The 19,003-nt window shown below is 32.3% G+C and overlaps 1 protein-coding gene across 2 annotated transcripts in view; it reads left to right on the top strand.

Annotated features, from left to right (window-relative positions):
- Nucleotides 1-19,003, top strand: part of LOC118205234 (angiotensin-converting enzyme-like) — a 70,529-nt gene that overhangs the window by 25,556 nt on the left and 25,970 nt on the right. For both annotated transcript variants that reach the window (XM_085818497.1, XM_035377542.2), the window contains exons 3-7: nucleotides 183-347; nucleotides 2,573-2,675; nucleotides 6,069-6,212; nucleotides 11,802-11,993; nucleotides 17,996-18,093. In XM_085818497.1, the coding sequence (XP_085674623.1) occupies nucleotides 183-347; nucleotides 2,573-2,675; nucleotides 6,069-6,212; nucleotides 11,802-11,993; nucleotides 17,996-18,093 (702 nt within the window). The remainder of the gene's footprint in view (nucleotides 1-182; nucleotides 348-2,572; nucleotides 2,676-6,068; nucleotides 6,213-11,801; nucleotides 11,994-17,995; nucleotides 18,094-19,003) is intronic.

Raw genomic sequence — 19,003 nt, 5'->3', positions numbered from 1 at the left:
TTTTTTTTAATTTAAGGAAATTTTTTGGATACTTAAAAGGCCCCCACTAAAATGTTTCATGACCCGCCTTGATTGTATTGTAAGCGAATCATAAGTGATTTAAATTTTTCTTTCTAGTTTGATATTCAAGCAAAGTCTCATTATTTAAACAATTTCCTTACTATACATTAATTGTTTTTTAGCTAAAAGTAGAGCTGGAAGCAGCAGAATTCACCAAAGAGTCGTGGAAAAATGCGACTTCATTTGCATGGAAAGATTTTAGAAATAAAAATGAAACAGTATACAGATGGTTTAAGAAACTTTCAGTCCTTGGTTATAGTGCTTTGCCTCCAGAAGACTTCAAAGAAGTAAGTTTTAGAACATTCGGATTTGTTTCATAACCGTAATTAAATGTAATTTCATAACCGTAATTAAATATAATTAAATTAAATTAAATATAATTTAATTGCATTTGTGTATTTATCTTGTGTGTAATTTACTGTGGTCTGTTATGTCCCTCCATTTGTTTGAGCCGGGAGGCTTTTAAGAAATATGGAGTTTTATTGAATTGGGGTTATTGATTTTTCCCTAGTGGGCTTCACAACGCGCCCTTGTACTAAACCAATACCACTATACGATTGATAGAGATGATATACGATTGTTTATTAGATTGATCTTTTAATTATTATGAATTAGATTGATTTTGAATTATTTGATATTTTGAGTATTTTGTCCGGCACCATAAGTGAGTCAAAGTTCAAAATTAAAAAAGTATTAAAACACCATTAAAACACTATCCAGCAATTATTTTTCTCTTTTTGTAAATCAGTTATAGTTACAGTAGATTAGTTACCGATTATAACAAAGCAAGCTAGGGCTTTACATAGGGAAGGGACACTTTCATAAGAAAACTAGCTTTTACTAAGCTTCTCGTAAGCCAGGATAGAATTTATTGATTCTGAAAGCTTCATATTTGATTATTGGATTCTTTTCGCCTCATATTTTTCTCTGAACTTTCCCAAAAATTAATTTCACACACACAAGAAAAAAGAAAAAAAAAAAAAAAAAAAAAAAAATAGAAACTCTTCTCTGACAACAAAAAGCTTTGTCTATTAGGAACATTTCTAACTTCTTTATAAATATTTAATTGCAAAACCTTTGTCTTTAAAGATTGCATTACTTCTTTGTGGCATTAAGTTTGCTACTTTTTGACAATTTTCGATGGAAATAGAACGCCGCGTATCTTGTACAATTCTCCAAAGCTCTTTAAATTTGTTAATGATTTTTTTTGTATTTTATCTTTTAATTCATGCCATATGCTCTGAAATGGATTAAGGTGGCGTGACAGGTCATCAATGCTATTTCGTTCGAACCAGCTTTTTTTCGCCAGGTTTCCTGAATGCTTCAAATCATTATCTTATCAACAGTGCCATTACAATGGCATGTTATCTTCTGCGGATGGTCATACTGTCTCTAAGATATCTGCCTACATCACTTTTGGTCATGTTATCTATAATGCGAAAAATTGGGTCTATGCCATTCCACGAGATACAACCATAAAACATAAAATTGCGATCTTTATCTTTAATTTTAAGCTAATCTTTAAGTTGGTTTTCCTTTCCATATTATTCACCTACAAAAAGCAATTATTTGGTGAGACATTTTACAGTTAAAAAAACGGAATGACGCATTTTATAAATAATTATTTTTTTAAAAAGAGATATGGATTGGATTATGGATTATTCATTTATGGCAAAGCACACGAGGGCTATCTGCCTAAAGGGAGGGATGCCTTCGTGGAGGACTTTCTAATTAAAAGAGATAAGCATTACTTCATTTTAAATATAATGAATATTGGGTTTTTCAAACAGAATATTATGATACGAAAACACTGCAATAGTCCATGACAATTCTTACCGAATCAATAAATTATATTTCTAGAGCCTGAATACATAAATTAAGAAAGTTCAACAGATTTTACTCTTAAATTTGGAAAAAAAGAGAGAAGCCCCCCCCCCGCCGCATAGCTGTAAGTAATGGAATTTATCTAAAAAAATCGAGTTCATAACTTTTAATCTATAGAGTTGAATTTTACTGAAGTTTAGGCATAAAATAAGTATTGTTTGCCTCTAAACGCAAAGACTTTAATGTAGCAAAACAATTAAATAATATATTCAAATCATCATAGCAAAGCATGCAGATTTTTATGATTTTAGCGTGGTCTGTATTAAGTATCTGTATATATATGTGCATATGTATTTTCAGTTTTACATATTAATTATGGTAAGAATAATAATATCTATCACACATTATCGGTGTATAATTATTTTGTATTAAAGCAATAAACAATTAGAAATTATAGAAATCATTCTAATAAATATTTATTTTTTGGTTACTGTTGTCTAGTCTTATATCTAATAATTTCATAAATTAAGAAGATTATACACACACATTGTTAATTTGAAGCATAATTGATACACACATTGTTAATTTGAACGCATAATTGATACACACATTGTTAATTTAAAGTGCCTAAAATTCTGATTGACCGGAAAAGTTTCTTAACCATTTTTCTCCTCTTCTCTGTTTCTAGCTGAGTGAGATTGTTGCTGATATGCAGGATATCTACAGCAGAGCGAAAATTTGCAACTATAAATCACCAGCTAAAAAGGATTGCAATTTGTCTTTGGAACCAGGTAAAAATTTATGGTATATTTGACATGCTATATAATTAAGGCTTTAGATATAGAATGATAAATACGCTTTTTGATTAGCAAAAATTTAAAAATATTTTTTTGCGTTCATTAAAAAGATCGAAATCCGGGTTTTTCAAATTTTCTATTTAATTTAGTTATGAGTAATTATCACAGTTGGATGCTCAATAGGATCTTTATGATTCCCGTTGTTTGTAAAATTTTCTTTTTAACATTAGAAAACTACATAATCACATCCATTTGTCAACTTCGGGAATCGGATTTTGAGCAAACTGAAGACTTAACAGTTATACCGTAGAAAACTCGATTCAGGCTTTGTGAAGAATAATTGCCGGCTTTAATCAAGAATGTGCTTACAATAATTGTTGCATTTATTGTAGAATGTGATTAGTGAGTTTTGAAAAACAAAGACACAGAGCTTCATATTCATATGTATGCTAAGCCAAAAACGGTTTTTCTAGCTGCACTGAATACGGAAAACAGAGTTCTTTCTGATATAAAATGGTAGGTGGTAGATTAATTACCAACAGGTAAAAAAATCTCAAAATTAGTTCTCTTATCTGTGATTCACTGTGCAAGCTGTTAATCTGTGTGTAAAATGTTTAACTTCAGTTTCATAGTCATAAGGCTGATGACTTTAATATCCAGTTAAATCTACTTTAAATCCCACATTTGATTGTTAATTATTATCGACAGTATATGTTACTGAAACACAGATAAAAAATATACATTTCTCAAGTTTATTTATTTCTTATATCTATATATGCCCACAAAAGTCCTTTCTCTTAGCCTTTATTTCCGTAATCGCTCGTCATAGCTTCCAGTTATAAAAATATTTCAAATGATGCAAATATTTATGTTTTAGGATTTTTAAATTTAAAAATATACACACAATTTTTGTTTTTGTATTACACACAAAAAAACTACACACATATTGCTACAAAACACACACACATAATGCTACAAAATAAAATATTACACACACGTTGTTAAGGGACGTACAAAAGACGCAGAACTAAATGCTTGCATTTGTTCGTAACTAAAAATGAAAAATTAGTTTAAAAAAAGGTTTTTGATGTTAATGACTTAAGTGATGAGAGTTGGTTATATGTAGATTTTCATAAAAATTATTGATCAACGTAATTTTCCTTTTTTTTTTTTTTAAAGATCTTATTTACACAATTTTACAGAAATCATATTCTAGAAAACATGGTAAACTTCGGCACTGGCACACAGCTAATGCGTAACTACTTTGAAAGAATTAAATATTTTAAATGTCTCTAGTTGAATTAACTGTTTTGTACTCGTATTATTAGGTAATGATTCTTAAGTATTAAAACAGCGTTTAGAAACTTACAGACTTGCTTGAAAATTATTTCGGTACACCAATTGTAACAAAATTATAAATTAAGAAATGTTACACACGCTAGTAAATAACAAAAGAATATCATTGAATGCCATTTAAAGGAAAAATCAACTTCGAATTAATTCAAATTTATTCATTAACTGACCCTACACTTCAAATTGGAAATGACGTTAAGTATCTCATGCTTTGGACTTAAATACCTCTTTCAACTGCTTTTGAACGGGGTCAAACTTTTTGTCTTTTATTTTTTATAATTAATTTTAAATTTCCTTAAATATAAGTATGGAGAATAGAGAATCGTATAAAAAGACAGATTTCGCATTTTTTTAATTGATATTTTTCAATTTGTAAATGACAAAATATGAACATTTGCGTAATTTAAACGCTTATTAATTTATATTGTAAAGCTAGGACCAATGGCCGGATAATGAGAAAATAAAACTCGAATAGGTTCTTTTGTGCGGGCAGTGTATATATTCATTTGATTATTTTATATATAGTGAACTTATTATATGTACAACATTTTTATCATTATAAAACTATCAGCTTCTGTATGGAGTGATGAATTTCCAAAATTGGAATACAGCTTATGTTATCTAATTTATGTTCCACGATGCAAATTTTCTTATCAGATTATTTTTGCCATTTCGGTAAAACATTAAGTAAATATTCAATACTAAACAATAAGTTAAATCGTCTTAAATATTTTTTCAAAACCCACTCACTCGAGTACAGTGACTGAACTCACTCCAGTGCAGCCCTCGAGTACTGAACTCACTCGAGTGCAGTGACTCAAAGAATAAATTAAAATCCAGAGCTATATGCAATTTTAAAATAAAGCATATCCTAGTTGAAAGAGCTGCTGTAAAACTGGTATTGATGCAAATTCTAAATATTGAGCAATGTTAAAATTATTGCTCTTTATGTAAATTAAAAACAACATAGTTCACTTTATGAATAAAATATATTCCTTCTAAACCTACAAAAAAAAAAAAAAAAAAAAAAAAAAAAAAAGAATGTTTTGCCAAGAGTCATTGATAATGGAAGTAACTAATGTTTTTGCTCATACCGCATATGATTTAATATTCAAGGCGTTGTAAGCTATCGAAGAGTTGGAACATGCACTGTAAGGCTAACGTCTCTGTAAAGAATTCTTATTGTGAGAAAAAAAAGCGTTAGTCATGAGATGTGAAATTCATTGGTAAAGCTATGGTATTATTTATTATCTAAACAAAAATACGAAAGAGGTAACATATATTAGGTATCTCTCAATAACGTAAGATTGCTGTAATCCAAGTTATGATGATAATTCTTTCAACTACGAAACATGTATCATTGAGGATAGCAGTAAGTCATTTGTATCATTTTGAATTTCAGAATTCATTTATACACCTGAATCACTAACTAACTTTTGTCAGTTTGTGATTAAAGTGTATAAATGAATACTGCTTTATCCTGTTTTCTAAAGAGATTTTATGCGTTGCTTAAGAAAGTTTTAGGACTATACCATATCTACTCGTATGTCTCCCCTTTTTTAAGTATTTTTACTTCTGAAATCGAGAAGAGAAAATTATCCGACGCATATTATTTCTGAAGGAAGGCTTAAATGAAGTGCATGAAAGATATGAATAGACATGCAAATATGACTGTCTTTGAGTATGTCTTTGAGTATTCCAAAGATATCAATACTTACATTAATTTCAGTAATATTTTTTTTTATATAGACAATGTTGTGCGTGCATCTGTATCTGCATCTGTTTTACACTATTATCACAATATAGAATTTCTTAAATCATTTGCGGAAAATGGGGCAGGGAAATACATGTGAGAAAGAAATATGAGAGTAAATATCATATTCCAGACTAAATGTAAACGGAACAGTCCTAATGTTGTTTCAGTTGCAGATTATTCATAATATCGTTACTAATGCAATCTGTTCTATTTACGTAATTTCTATAAATACAATTTTAAACATATTTCAAAATTAAGAACCTTTAATTTATTTTCAGAATTGACAGAAATTTTAGCAACCTCTACAGATTACGATGAACTGAAGCACGTTTGGTCGGGATGGAGAAATGCAACAGGAAGGAAAATGAAGGACAAATACGTTAAATATGTGAAATTATCCAATAAAGCTTCTCGCCTTAATGGTAATTATTAATCATATTTTTTGAACTCATAGAACATAAATTTACAAGAGGGCAATATTCGACGGAATTTTCTGCTAAGCTGAGTTCTATTGCTCATCTTGCCAAGAGATTTATAACTAAACCTTAAAATATTGAAACTGAAGACTAACTGTTTTTTAATATTAATTAACAATTTTAGCTTTTATTTTAAAACATCAAGTGATCTGAGACCAGAAATTCAGAAATTGATTGTCATATATTAGGTAATTACTTCAAGAAATCTTTAGCAAAGTATAAGATTCAAGATCTTTTAGTTCTTTTCAGTCACTGTGATAGGTATTTCATGATTTTAACGAATTTCCTCATTTATGATTCGATATGCTATCTGCCTAAGCAGAAGGATGCCTTCGTGTAGGACTTTCTAAGGAAAACTGGCTCATATACATGTTACACATGGGGAAAACCACGAAAATTCTCATGCAGCCAGCCCGTTTGTGGAATTCGAACCTCGGATCGAACTACCAGTGTTTAACGCTCGGTTGTTGGTGGGCCTGATTTTAGCCAAGTTAGAGGATTCTAACATCTTTCTCAGTAATGTGCATCCTGATTACGAGCAAGACAGGAGAGGGGAAAATTCCTTGAAATATTCCAAGTTATTTAATAACAAGTTAAGCAAAAAACTAAGGCCACGGACGACCTTGATCAGAAATACTATTAATTGCTACCGTATTTAAATGCGATTCCAGATTCTTAAAATCCCGTTTTGGGAAATATCTAATTCTCTGAAGACGTCCAATCGCTTTTAACTCCCCTTGAGTCCACAGACCGCTTGCAATTCCGTGTAAATAATGTCTCTCAGACATAAAAAACAATATCTGGTTACTTACAAATTTGCCACTTTCAGTTTACCAAGGGATAGGTTGTTGTTGACTTTTCCGCTTTACATGGAACAATGGTTGCCAAAGCCTATGCCTAAAAGAGGTTGGACTTCTATTTTCCACCCCCAATTTTGAGGAAGAGCATCCCGGGGGAAATCCGGGGTCTCCCACTCTTCTTCCCTTCCACCAATCCACACGAGAGGACTTTCGGCTCACCGCATATTTAGAGTGCCGCCATGCCGCACCGACACTATACATTTACAAACATGCATGTCTTCTCTGGGATTCGAACCCAGGTCCTTCGGTACTGTAGTAGGCTTCCCTAACCCCTATACCATCTGGGGGATAGATATAGGTGTGATACTGAACTGAACCTTTTTATGATTTGTTTGTGTTTATTTTATTTGCATATTCTGTGCAAAAATACCTGTGCAGAATTAGGTTTTTGTATTTAACAGCATATAATTAACAAAAATAATAATTACACGGAGTAGAAACTTAATCATTGTTTAATTACTTTTAAAGCTACAGTTTAATTTTAAGCATTGTTGTAATACACAAATAGATCATAAATATCATCATTATGTACATTATGTACGGATGTAACTTTTATCCAAAAGCAATGCATGAATTCTAAAAACAAAGTTATGCATTAAAACCTATGTTTATTAGCTTTAATATTATCTGTTTTTCAAGAAATTTGTATTTTAGATCCCTTTACAACAGTACTTCTAGCAGAGGAAAGGGTGCAACTAATTTATTTTGAATTTTGTTCCATGCCTTAATAGAAAGCAACAATACAGCTATATCCACCGATGTTTGATATTTATGTAAAATTATCAAATACATATTAGATGAAAATTTATAGTTTTTCAATGAAATTTATCTCGAAGTTTAAATTTTTAAATCAATACAGACTTTAATTCAAAAAGTTGATATATACAACAACAGTGACCTAAAGAGCAACTTCCGACCTAAGCTAGCCTAAAGGCAACAAACGGAATATATTACTCAGAGGTAAAACCATCTACTATCTACTAGCCACAACCTTAGGTCGGGGCCAAAACAGATCAGTCGGGCAGTAATTGTCAAAGTCAAATTTCAAAGTTTAAATTTGTATAATATACAGAGTTATTTGGATATATTGCATACGTTGAAGAAATACATCTGAAGTTATTATATTAAGATTTTCCAGAATAGTTAAGACAGGAATTGACACAGTAACAAACATGGTAACAATAAATGCAAAATTTTTAAAGTAGAAGACCATATATAAATGTCAGTCATATATAATAGAAAAACACAAGTAAATGGACAATAAGGATCAACACGCCGTTCAGAATCTGCACGCTATTGAAATGAAGTATATAGTCATGAAAGAATCAGTTCTGATCTCTAGAGTCCAAATTTAAGTGTAAATGAACATATTTTATGTTCCATAGTCAGTACTAAATGTTTTGCCAAAGCAAAGTATTGTGCAGTTCATGCAAGATTCAAGTCATATAACTCAGCGGTACTGGAATTTGTACTAAATCATAGTAATAAAATCCAAACGTTCAATCAAGAAGTTTGTTGATTCCAGTACAATTAACAGTTGTCATATAATTGTAAATGTTCATACCAGATATACACAATATAGAACAAACATTATGTTTCCATACTTGGTCATAAATGTGCCAGGAGAAAAAACTATGAGTAAAATTATATGTTAATATACACAAAAACAGATATCATAATACTGAGTGACATGCATTCATGACTTTGAACAAAAGATTACTTTCAGATACAACTAAGTATGTGCTGTACACTTTATGCTGTTGCTTTTGAATGAAAAAAAAGTGCCATAACGTTTGATGTTACAGTTACTAAAAGTACAATTGTATTATTTCGTAGGTATGTCATTCCAGATATTCACTGGTTCATATAAGCCAAAACAAAATTTGATTATGCACAGATTCAAACACTACATATTATTACACATTATTACATTTGAATTCAAAACCTAGTTAATAATGCAAGTAAGAGATATATATTATACTGGTTCAAATACGTACAATATTACTTATTTCATATAAAACTTACTAAGTACAATAAATTACCCAAAACATATTACATATTGTTACATAATGCTCAATATAATTACATGTTGCATATTATCATTGTAAATACAAAAGACAGATCATAACCCAATACATTTAAAAACAAAATGCTTGTTACAAGTCAATACACAGAAAGAAAGGGAATAATCAATAAACAAATTTAATAAATACTCTCATTCATAGATAATGAAATACTGTCTAGAGTGAAGTGTCAAGGTCTAAAAGTTTCTAGAGACATTGAATAAGGAAAAAAGATAATTTAAATCAGCTTTACTAGATAACTTGAAACTTTTCACACACGCATGATCATCTGTTATTCAGCAGATCTCTACCGCTATAATCTTATCTTGAAATTTGCTGTCCGAAATCCGCATAAAAATTTAAAACTCTCATAATTATATCTACAATAACTGCTTAATAGCTAGATTACTGATAAAAAAAACAAGTAATTTTTGTTTAAAAAAATTTAATCGGCTCAAAATGGCTTTAATTTAAATACGCAGTGATTAGTCTTTTTTTAAGTCTATCTGTTTTCAGAATAGTTAAGCTTACTTTGTCGTCTTAATTAATTTTTAGTTAAATTATGAATCCATTATACATTCTTTAATTAAATAAATAATTCGTAATTATTAATATTAACTGAAACCAGTTGCTACAATCTTTCTGTAAACCGAAAAATGTTTCAGATGTAAAACAATTGCCTGGCATACTTTTTTCTTCTCTAAACGCTTTAAGTGTAAAAGGAATTATGTTGATAATGCTACGTATTATTTCAGGTCTACGTATTATTTTAGTCTTTCGGGTCTCTTACACTCATTTCTGATTTTTCTGTCATCGAGGCGATAACTGAAATTTTACGGATATGGAGCACGATAAATTAAACAATAATGCTGAAATAAAATAAAATTAATTGCTTCGTTATAAAGATAGAAAGCGAAATCAAGCTTCAAGGTACTGAGAAGCAATTGCAGATTAAACATCTTTCGAGCCAAAGGATAATTTCAGTGCACTACAAGTGCAATATCTGGCATCTTCAGTATATGATTATAAAATGGTTCTACATGTATAAAATTAAATTTTTGCGCTAATGCTGCAGAAAGATTTAGAATAGTTCTTAAAGATGAACGATGGCTTGAAAAATGTCTCCCAGCTGTGTCCAATCCAAATTCATTCAATGTTCAGGAATTCAGGTACATTACATGCTTCCATATTCGTTTGTATGTCTAAGTTGTTGGCCATTTAAGCAGAATAGAATCACGACAATATAGTTAGCATGTGTGTTGTCATCAATAACACAAATTTAGGTCCTATTGGTAACTCTAAATACTTATGCTTATTTTTGAACCTGCAAATTCCGACAGCTCTGCCTATCGCACTTTTTACCTAAATGTACAAAATGTGACTTAAGTGTACTTAAATGTGAATGTGCTGCTCGACTCAACGTACTCAACTAGAATACCGCCGCCACCAAAATTATGCTATTCAAGTATAATGGAATTTCTGGTACCTTGCATAATGAAGCCGCGAGATGAATAATCACTGTTAAAATTAAACAGAATTCGTCAGTAAACATAGTGCAGGTTCGTCCATCACCGGTATGAATGCAACATTATTTATAATATAGTACTGTGTCTTATAATAAGACACAGTAGAGGGTTGTAGATGTTTTCACGGTAATACAAGCGTGTTCCCTAAATCGTGTTTACGCAGTATCACTAGAACTTTAAGTTTCCTGTGGAACTTGACAGATTTCTGGCAAAGTCTGCTATGTTACTTTTCACGGTCTGCAATTACTGACATAAAACTATCTTGTTGCGGTACTGTAATGAACTCTGCAGTGAAATCTTTACCTGTATTTCTTCCTTGCTGTATGATTATGCAACATTCTCAGACAAATGACACGCTTTGAAATCTAGCGAATTTGTATTCTCTAAAAGCTATAAATCATCTAAAAAATTTTAAATGTTTTTGTAGTCTAGATATTCAGATTTCGTGCAAGCGAAATGCAAGAAAAGTCTATTTATTTTAAAAGAAAGCATTTGTAATGTGTCACGTCTTTCAGACATAATTGTAAGGGATTCTGATTTTCGAAATTTTTATGCTGGATGATACTAATATTTATGACATCTACAATATAAATTTTGATATTTTCGAGTGCGACAAAACTATTAATACAATATTTGCTATTTAAATCATGGCTTATATATGAGGTAGATAAATGCGCATTTAAACATGTACTGAAAAGGATTTTAATATTTCCTTTTGATTGAAATTAACAGAAATTAAATTATTTCATTCATCGAAATTTTATATAATATCAAATGAAGATTCAAAATTAATAAATAAATCAATCAACAAAATTGCAATGATAAAATATCACTGTCTAAATGAAGTCAATAAGAGATCCAGGTTTCGTATTTGTCAAAGAAACATTCAGTTTAGTTAGGATTTCTATTAATCTATGGGTATTCGAAAAAATAAGAAGTTATCATAGCCATTACAGAAACGTTTATTAAAATGCCGAATAATTTACATTTCTTGCTTCAAAAACTTGAATTAGAAAATAAGTAGAAATTTTGTTATTCTAAACTTTCTTTCCAATTATATAATTTCTGTATTTTTCTTTTCTCGAGGTTTTTCTGATACTGGCATGTTATGGAGAGAAGTTTACGAAAGCGATACCTTTGAAGAAGATATAGAGGCATTATTCCAAAAGATCAAACCTTTCTACAAGCATATGCATGCTTATGTTCGACGAAAGCTTATCGAACGTTATCCAAAACACGCCATCAAGCCAGATGGGCCGATTCCAGCGCATTTACTTGGTAAATATATGTATATCACTCAGTTTCTCATATAAATTTCTTTTATTTTAATATCTTAATTTCTTGAATATTTTTTAGTCAAGAGCTCATCCCTCTAAAATCACGACAATTAATATATGTATACAGTAACATTTTTTTTTACTCTGGTTATATTACCCGAACACAAAAATTACTCATTCATGCCAAATATTTCGAATTTCTTTTCTGAATTTACGCTACATAAAGATATTTTTAACAAACACACAAACTTACATACATAAAATGTCTTAAACGTTTAAATTTATGTGCTATTGCCAACTTTATAAGGGCTAATTAAAGGTTTTAAAATGAAAAACAAACAAACAGAATCAGTAACAAGAAGGCATCTATAGTAAAATAAATGATGTCTCTGAGCTACTAAAGCCCACTGTGGTACTATTTACCATGGGTATAACTGTAGAGAGATTAGGTTATTTCGCAGCAGAAGACACGGAAAATGTGCAATGCTCTCGCCCGGACTCGAAACTGAATCTCTCGAATACGAGCCGAGCGTTCTGACCATTACACCATGTACACATGCTAAGAAGGCAGGAGAAATACCTTACATAACGAGCCCTTCTGTTGCCCTTATCTATTTATGTTTAAAGGTATATTTCAAATCAGTAAAACATTATGGAAGCAGTTAATGATTAACATTATAGCATGTCTAAAGCATGTTCTGACGACTGCTAGATTAGGTGAAAATACAGGCAAATCCAAACTTTCCAAGCCCTAAACTTCCAATACATCTATAATAAAACGATATCTATAATAATTCGATTTTCGTTTTGGATGCTAATTAACATTTAGAGGAATGAAAAAACTTTTAACTACATTATCTTAAATTCAAAGGAAATGCACTTTTCTGCCATCAGTGAGCCATTTCTGTTTATGTAGAACTTAGCTCCTCTATAAAACTATAGCTAATTCCTTTATAAAGGAAGGATTATTACAGGCTCCTGTCTCATGCCAGATGAAAACTCACTGGTCTAACTGTGGTTATGTAAACAGATAAGGTGACTTAACTGATAATTTTCATTAAATTTCAATCATGAGTGCATTTAAGGTACAACAGCAAAATCATTAAGAAAAGAAGTTATATTTGAACATTGTATTTCATAAAAGCCAGGTAATTATCTGTAACTTTACAAAGTATTTTACATGCTATATTCAATTATCAAATGTATTTTCGTAAAATTAACTCGTATTTTAACGAGGATATAAAAACTTCTTTGAAAATCCCATTTTTTAGTTTTCATGTTTTATGCTGATAATATGAGTTTTTTTTTTATCTAAATTTCACGAAACTTACAGAAAACATTATATTATTCAATAAAAATAATATATTAAAATTTGAAATCCAAACTATAAATAGCGAATTATCAGAGCTCGATGAGATATGAGCATTTTAAAGAAAATAAATTTCAGTTGCGCATTTGCGAAATGTATAAATTAATGTTACTGTTTTTAATTGGGTAGCTCAGTATATAGGGCAACTTATATGAATATTCTAAGTGAATATCGTAAAATTCAGACTAATGGTAAAGGAAGTTGCTATCTGATAAGGGATTTTCTACAAATTATAATTTTTTTAACTGGCCGCAGTTACAGAAAGATTCGTTAAGTATTTCTCTAAAAATTTTCGTTTGTTATCATTTGATGTCATTTGTTATCATTTTTTATTCTCTAAAAATTTTGGTTTGTTTTATTGTCTAAAATTCATAGTGAATATTGACTTTTGGCTACGTAATACAGACTCGTAGTCTTCTGCTTGATTATCCATTAATATCTGAATTCGTATCTATTAATATGGTTCGTAAATAGCTTTTGAATGTGGTTTTCATAAAGATGAAAGGCTTTCATACAAGTGGCCTTTTTACAAATGACATTCTAGGAAAGTAAAAGGTCTAGTAAAGTAACATAGTCTTCAATTAACATAGTACTCATTTGATTGACCCATTCAAAGGATGAAACAGCCTTGCCCAGCCTGGGAATCGAACCCCGGATCTGTGGTATAGCTGCGCGACGCGCTAGCCCCCCTTCGCCACCGGGCGGTCTTGCACATAAAATAGCCAAAGATTTTCTTCCCAAAATATTTTGCATACGGCATTCTTATTTCAAATAATGATATTATTTATTTGCTTAAATAATTAATGAAACTTGAAGCTATCTTTTTATAATCCTATTAAATTTTGCAGTATCAGTGTTCTTCGATGCAAGTTTAAAAATAAATATTGTTACGTCTTTATTTTTCTGACACCAATTGTTACGTTATTTTCTTCTTTCACGTTCGTACGGGGTTTGTGTGGATTTGGAGTGAATAACGCGACACTTGATGAAGTATCGAAACACACTTTACTTAGCCAGTACCAATCAGGACAGCTACAATATCACGTTACAGTCGTCGAAGAACTATTATAAATACCCTGACACAATCAGCGACACAGCCTTCAGGTTATCAGGCTGTAAGGATTATGTTAATTTTATTAACAGTTAAATTTTAAGTTCCTTTCCTGCCAAATTCTTACTACTTCCGGCCAGAACGTAGTTTTGGAATCTTGCTGAATATTTAATGAAGAGCAGCGGTATTTAAACCACAAAGTTACTTACAGAGTTAGAGAGAATCAGAGTTACTGATTTACGCGCGTCTGCCTTTTTGGCCAATCTCTCTCTCTCTCAAAGCTGTTATTACGCTCGACCGTACTCAGGCCTTTGGTAAGCTTCGTAGTCAAATAAGTTATGGGGCCAACTCGATTTGAATCTTGATAGCTTCGGCTATATTTCTTTAGTTAATCTTAGTTTTAGTTTAATTCTTAGTCTCTTAAGTTCAAACCCGAGTGTCGGCTTTGTTTGTACACTCCCAGGCGGAGTTTTGTTAAATTTTATTGGAATAATAAAGGGTTAGTTACCCTTCTATCTTGTTTCTTGTCAACCGAAATTGAGCGATTATTCGCTTATCAGTTCTTAAGATTCTTCACTTCCAACATTAACTTAGAATTACAAAGTGAGGAACTCTACATTTGGCGCCCGAAAAGTTTTTAACGGACCATGTCGTTAGAATCCGAGAAATTTACATTGACCCCTCCGACCTTTCAGGTCCCTTAGACATCCACGAATCCAGTAGATGGGTTTGGATTCCTCGTGGAAATTTTGCGTGCATCTATGAAACCAGCAGCAACATTTGACGGCAAGGGCTCAGCCCTGACATTTTGGGAGCAATTGGACCTACATTTCACCTTACATCCTGTGAATCAGCTACAAAAGGTGACCATCGCTAATACAGCCTTAAAAAGGTCAAGCTCTCAGCTGGTATAAAGAGTGTAGGAAAGTTCTTGTTGAGGGACCCAGAATCGAAATCGTATAACTGAGAAAATTTCAAGTCTGCATTACCAAAAGCATTTCCAGTCGTTAAAGATCGTGCGAAGCTTGAATCAGAATTGTATAGTAAATACCAAGGCGGTTTCGAGGATTTGACGGAGTTCATTTTAAGAAACGTTCATATTTTTAATTTAGTATACGGGAAAAAGCCCGATAATGAAATTATTGAAATAATTCTACCGCGTTTTCTGCCGTCAGCGCAAGATTTCCTCGAAGTGCGTAATCCGCAAACATTATAAGTTCTATTTCAGCTTGCAGTGAAGTTCCAAAGTAGAAGAAACTCGGAGAAAGCGCGTGCGAATCAGTTTGGCCAACATTCAAGATTTGCTCCTCAAAAGAAACCACAAGTTCAGTACAAGGCGTATCGGCAGACGCGCGTAAATCAGAAACTCTGATTCTCTCTGACTCTGTAAGTAACTTCGTGGTTTAAATACCGCTCCTTCTCATTAAATATTCAGCAAGATTCCAAAACTACGTTCTGGCCGGAAGTAGTAAGTTGAAGTTAAGACTTTGACCGGAAAGGAACTTTAACTTAAAATTTAACTGTTAATAAAATTAACATAATCCTTACAAGGCTATAACGGTGGAAACAGCTTCACTGCAAAGCACCAGAGTACAGCTCCCGACTCTGCTCGGTCGTTCTCGGAACTCCACGTACTCTCGAGACTCTCCACGCTACAACTCGCGATGCACTCGATGACGCACAAAGCACGGCTCCCGACTCTTCGGTTCAGTCGTTCCCCGAGCTCAACACGCTCTCCCGACGATGCACTAACCGCGATACACTAAGAGACTCTTCGATGTACTAACCGCGATACACTAAGAGACTCTTCGATGCACTCGACGACCAATTCGGCGCTACACTTCGTGACACTCGTTCAGTGACTGACTATCAGCTCGCTAGACGAGGCACACACACACACACTGACTGCGGACCAGCAGGATTTATATAGCTTTCGGCTTGTGTTCGAGAACATTCTGGGCTAAAGCGGTAAGAATTCGTTCCAGAAAGTTTTCCATCCGTCCATGGTATATCGCCAATTTTGTCGCCAAATGTGGCAACTTTGCCTTCTCTTACCATTTTATGGCACCCCTAAACTTGCTTTGCGGGTAAGCTACCTTACCGCGCCTTGACATTTTGTAACAATATGCATGGCACTTAGATCCGTCTGCGTATTTACAAACTAATTGTATATGTTTTTAAAGCTATAGCGCTTTCTCAGAATTTCATCATCTGCATTGCCCCAGTTGATCTCAGCACATGCATGTAACCTGGGATTATCATCCATTAAAAAAATGAATCACCTAAGGCGGGAGCAAATGGTCTAAAATGGTGATATGGGGCCATTTTATACTTCAGAGCAATCCGAGATCCAGTAGCAAATATGTGGAGCTAAGCGTAGATGTCCAAATAAACTCTTACATAAACCTCGTAATTGCCATCTCTGTAAATGGCCCTTGCAAAAACTACGACTAATCGTATAGCGCTCTTTATTTTTCTTTCCACATCACTAGATTTAATCACAGAGAGTACCTGGGTTTACCTGTAAGCATTATTGAGCATTAGCTATGCCGTCTTACCAAACGCAATAAAGCTACCCTAACCTAAGCAAATCTACCCTAACTCTACCCTACTCTAATTGAGCTAACTTGTGTCATGAACTCCTGCAAAAGTTCTTCTGGAAAATATTCTTATACGTGAAGTTTTCTTCTCAGAGTTAAAGCGCTTATCTACTTTTCTACTGTTAAGAAATGTTTAACAACATGCTAAAATGTACTAACATTTTCCTCCGGAACGTTCGAGATAGAAAATTATCATCAGTTATCAGGAGGAGCTGCAGGCAGTGGAGGATATGGTTGCTGTTTCTGAATCAGCAAGTTCTCTAATAATCGGATTGCACTTTCTGATGGGAATACAGTTAATATTTGATCGTCTTAGCATTGCAGCCTATAGCAGGTTCACTTCCATCCTGCTAATTGCTTCTTATCTTCCAGCCATTTCTATCAAACCAAATGAATACAGCTTCATTGCTATTAGGTAAATAATTCCTCTTAGACAAAGTATACAGTAATTCAGACGCAGTTTCAACATTTGCTGATTTTCTTTCGCAATCAAAGTGTATAAGCACCCTGAACACTAGCGAAGTTTTTCTACTTTAAATAAAACACCTAATTTGCCAAAGAAGTCAGTGTTTATTTCCAATTTTGCGTTGTCCTACAGTTTCCCTAGTTTATCTTACTTCCGTTACTGATACACCGCATGTTCTCATAACTTTTATTTGTAATATTATAAAGGAAAAATAACTCGGTTTCTTGTTGAAATACCTCTTGTTGAAAAATGTATAATATTTATTTTTAAAGTTCCTTTTGTTTCCGAATTCGCATTTTAAAGCACAGATCTTAAACAAACTGACATTTTAAATCCGATTTGGTCTATGTTGACATATATTCTGATATATATATGATCCATTATGTTGCGCTTAATTTGGTTAATATTTTGCTATGCACTTTTTAGATTAGATTTTTTTTAGGATTCTTTATACTGGTATTCATACTAGATGTTATAAATTGTATTGCAGAAATTAAAAGTGTTTCTTCTTTTCAAGGCAACATGTGGGCACAAACATGGGGAAATATTCTTCCAGAAGTGATGCCATATCCAAAAAAGAAAGAACTTGATATTACAAGTATTATGAAAGAGAAGGTATTTGCTTTTTCATATCAAAGTAATCTGTTATTTTTCTTATTGATGTGGGCCCACCAGCGGCCGTGCGGTAAAGTCGCTGAACACTAGTAGTTCGAACCGAGTTTCGAACTCTGCGAACGGGCCGACTGCACGTGCGTTTTCGTGGCTTTCCCCCTTCTTTACGAGCCAGTTTCCCTTAGAAAGTCCTCCACGAAGGCATCCCTTCCCTGAGGCAGATAGGCCTCGAGGATCATCACACACGCACACGCATTTCTTATTGATGTACAAACACATGAAATGACACACGAGAAACATAAATCGGCATTTTAACTTGTGTTTCAATTATGATCTCATAAGGGATAGTCAAAATTAAAATATAAAAGTCTTTAAAGCAGAATTACGATATGATTTTTTTAATTTTATATTTTGAAACCTATTCTTCTGGTTGTTATTTCTTTCAATTAATTAATGTTAGTTACTTCCTTGTCGTTTTATAATTTTGCCAACAATTTTTTCTGTAAAAGTGAACATATGTAATAACTCCACGTTGAAAACATAATTCTATAAATTATTCTCTGTTTGGTAATAAATTAGTTCCTGAATTATTGATCAACGATTACATAAAAAATATGCACGGAAAAATTTAACAGTCATTAAGCAAACTGCATCATTGACAGCTTTAAAATTCTCGACGTTTTCTGTAAACCTTGCATATATAGAGTGATACTTGAATAAGCCTAACATTCTTTTTTTTAAGAGCTATGTCACTCATCCTGAGAAGAAAAATAAATTTTTGTTCTAAATTGATATTTGCATACGTCTAGACTTCTGAAACGATTTATATCACTCCTATTAAGAACAGAAAAGAAATGTTAGAATTCGGTTATAGGTATGTTACAATAAATGTTTTGGTGCCTGTAATAATCTT

This window comes from Stegodyphus dumicola, chromosome 6, assembly GCF_044657685.1.
Source record: "Stegodyphus dumicola isolate Sdum_Otavi_A_Nest chromosome 6, ASM4465768v1".
NCBI lineage: Eukaryota > Metazoa > Arthropoda > Arachnida > Araneae > Eresidae > Stegodyphus > Stegodyphus dumicola.
The sequence above is the reverse complement of the archived record's forward strand: the minus strand, read 5'-3'. Positions and strand labels throughout refer to the sequence as shown.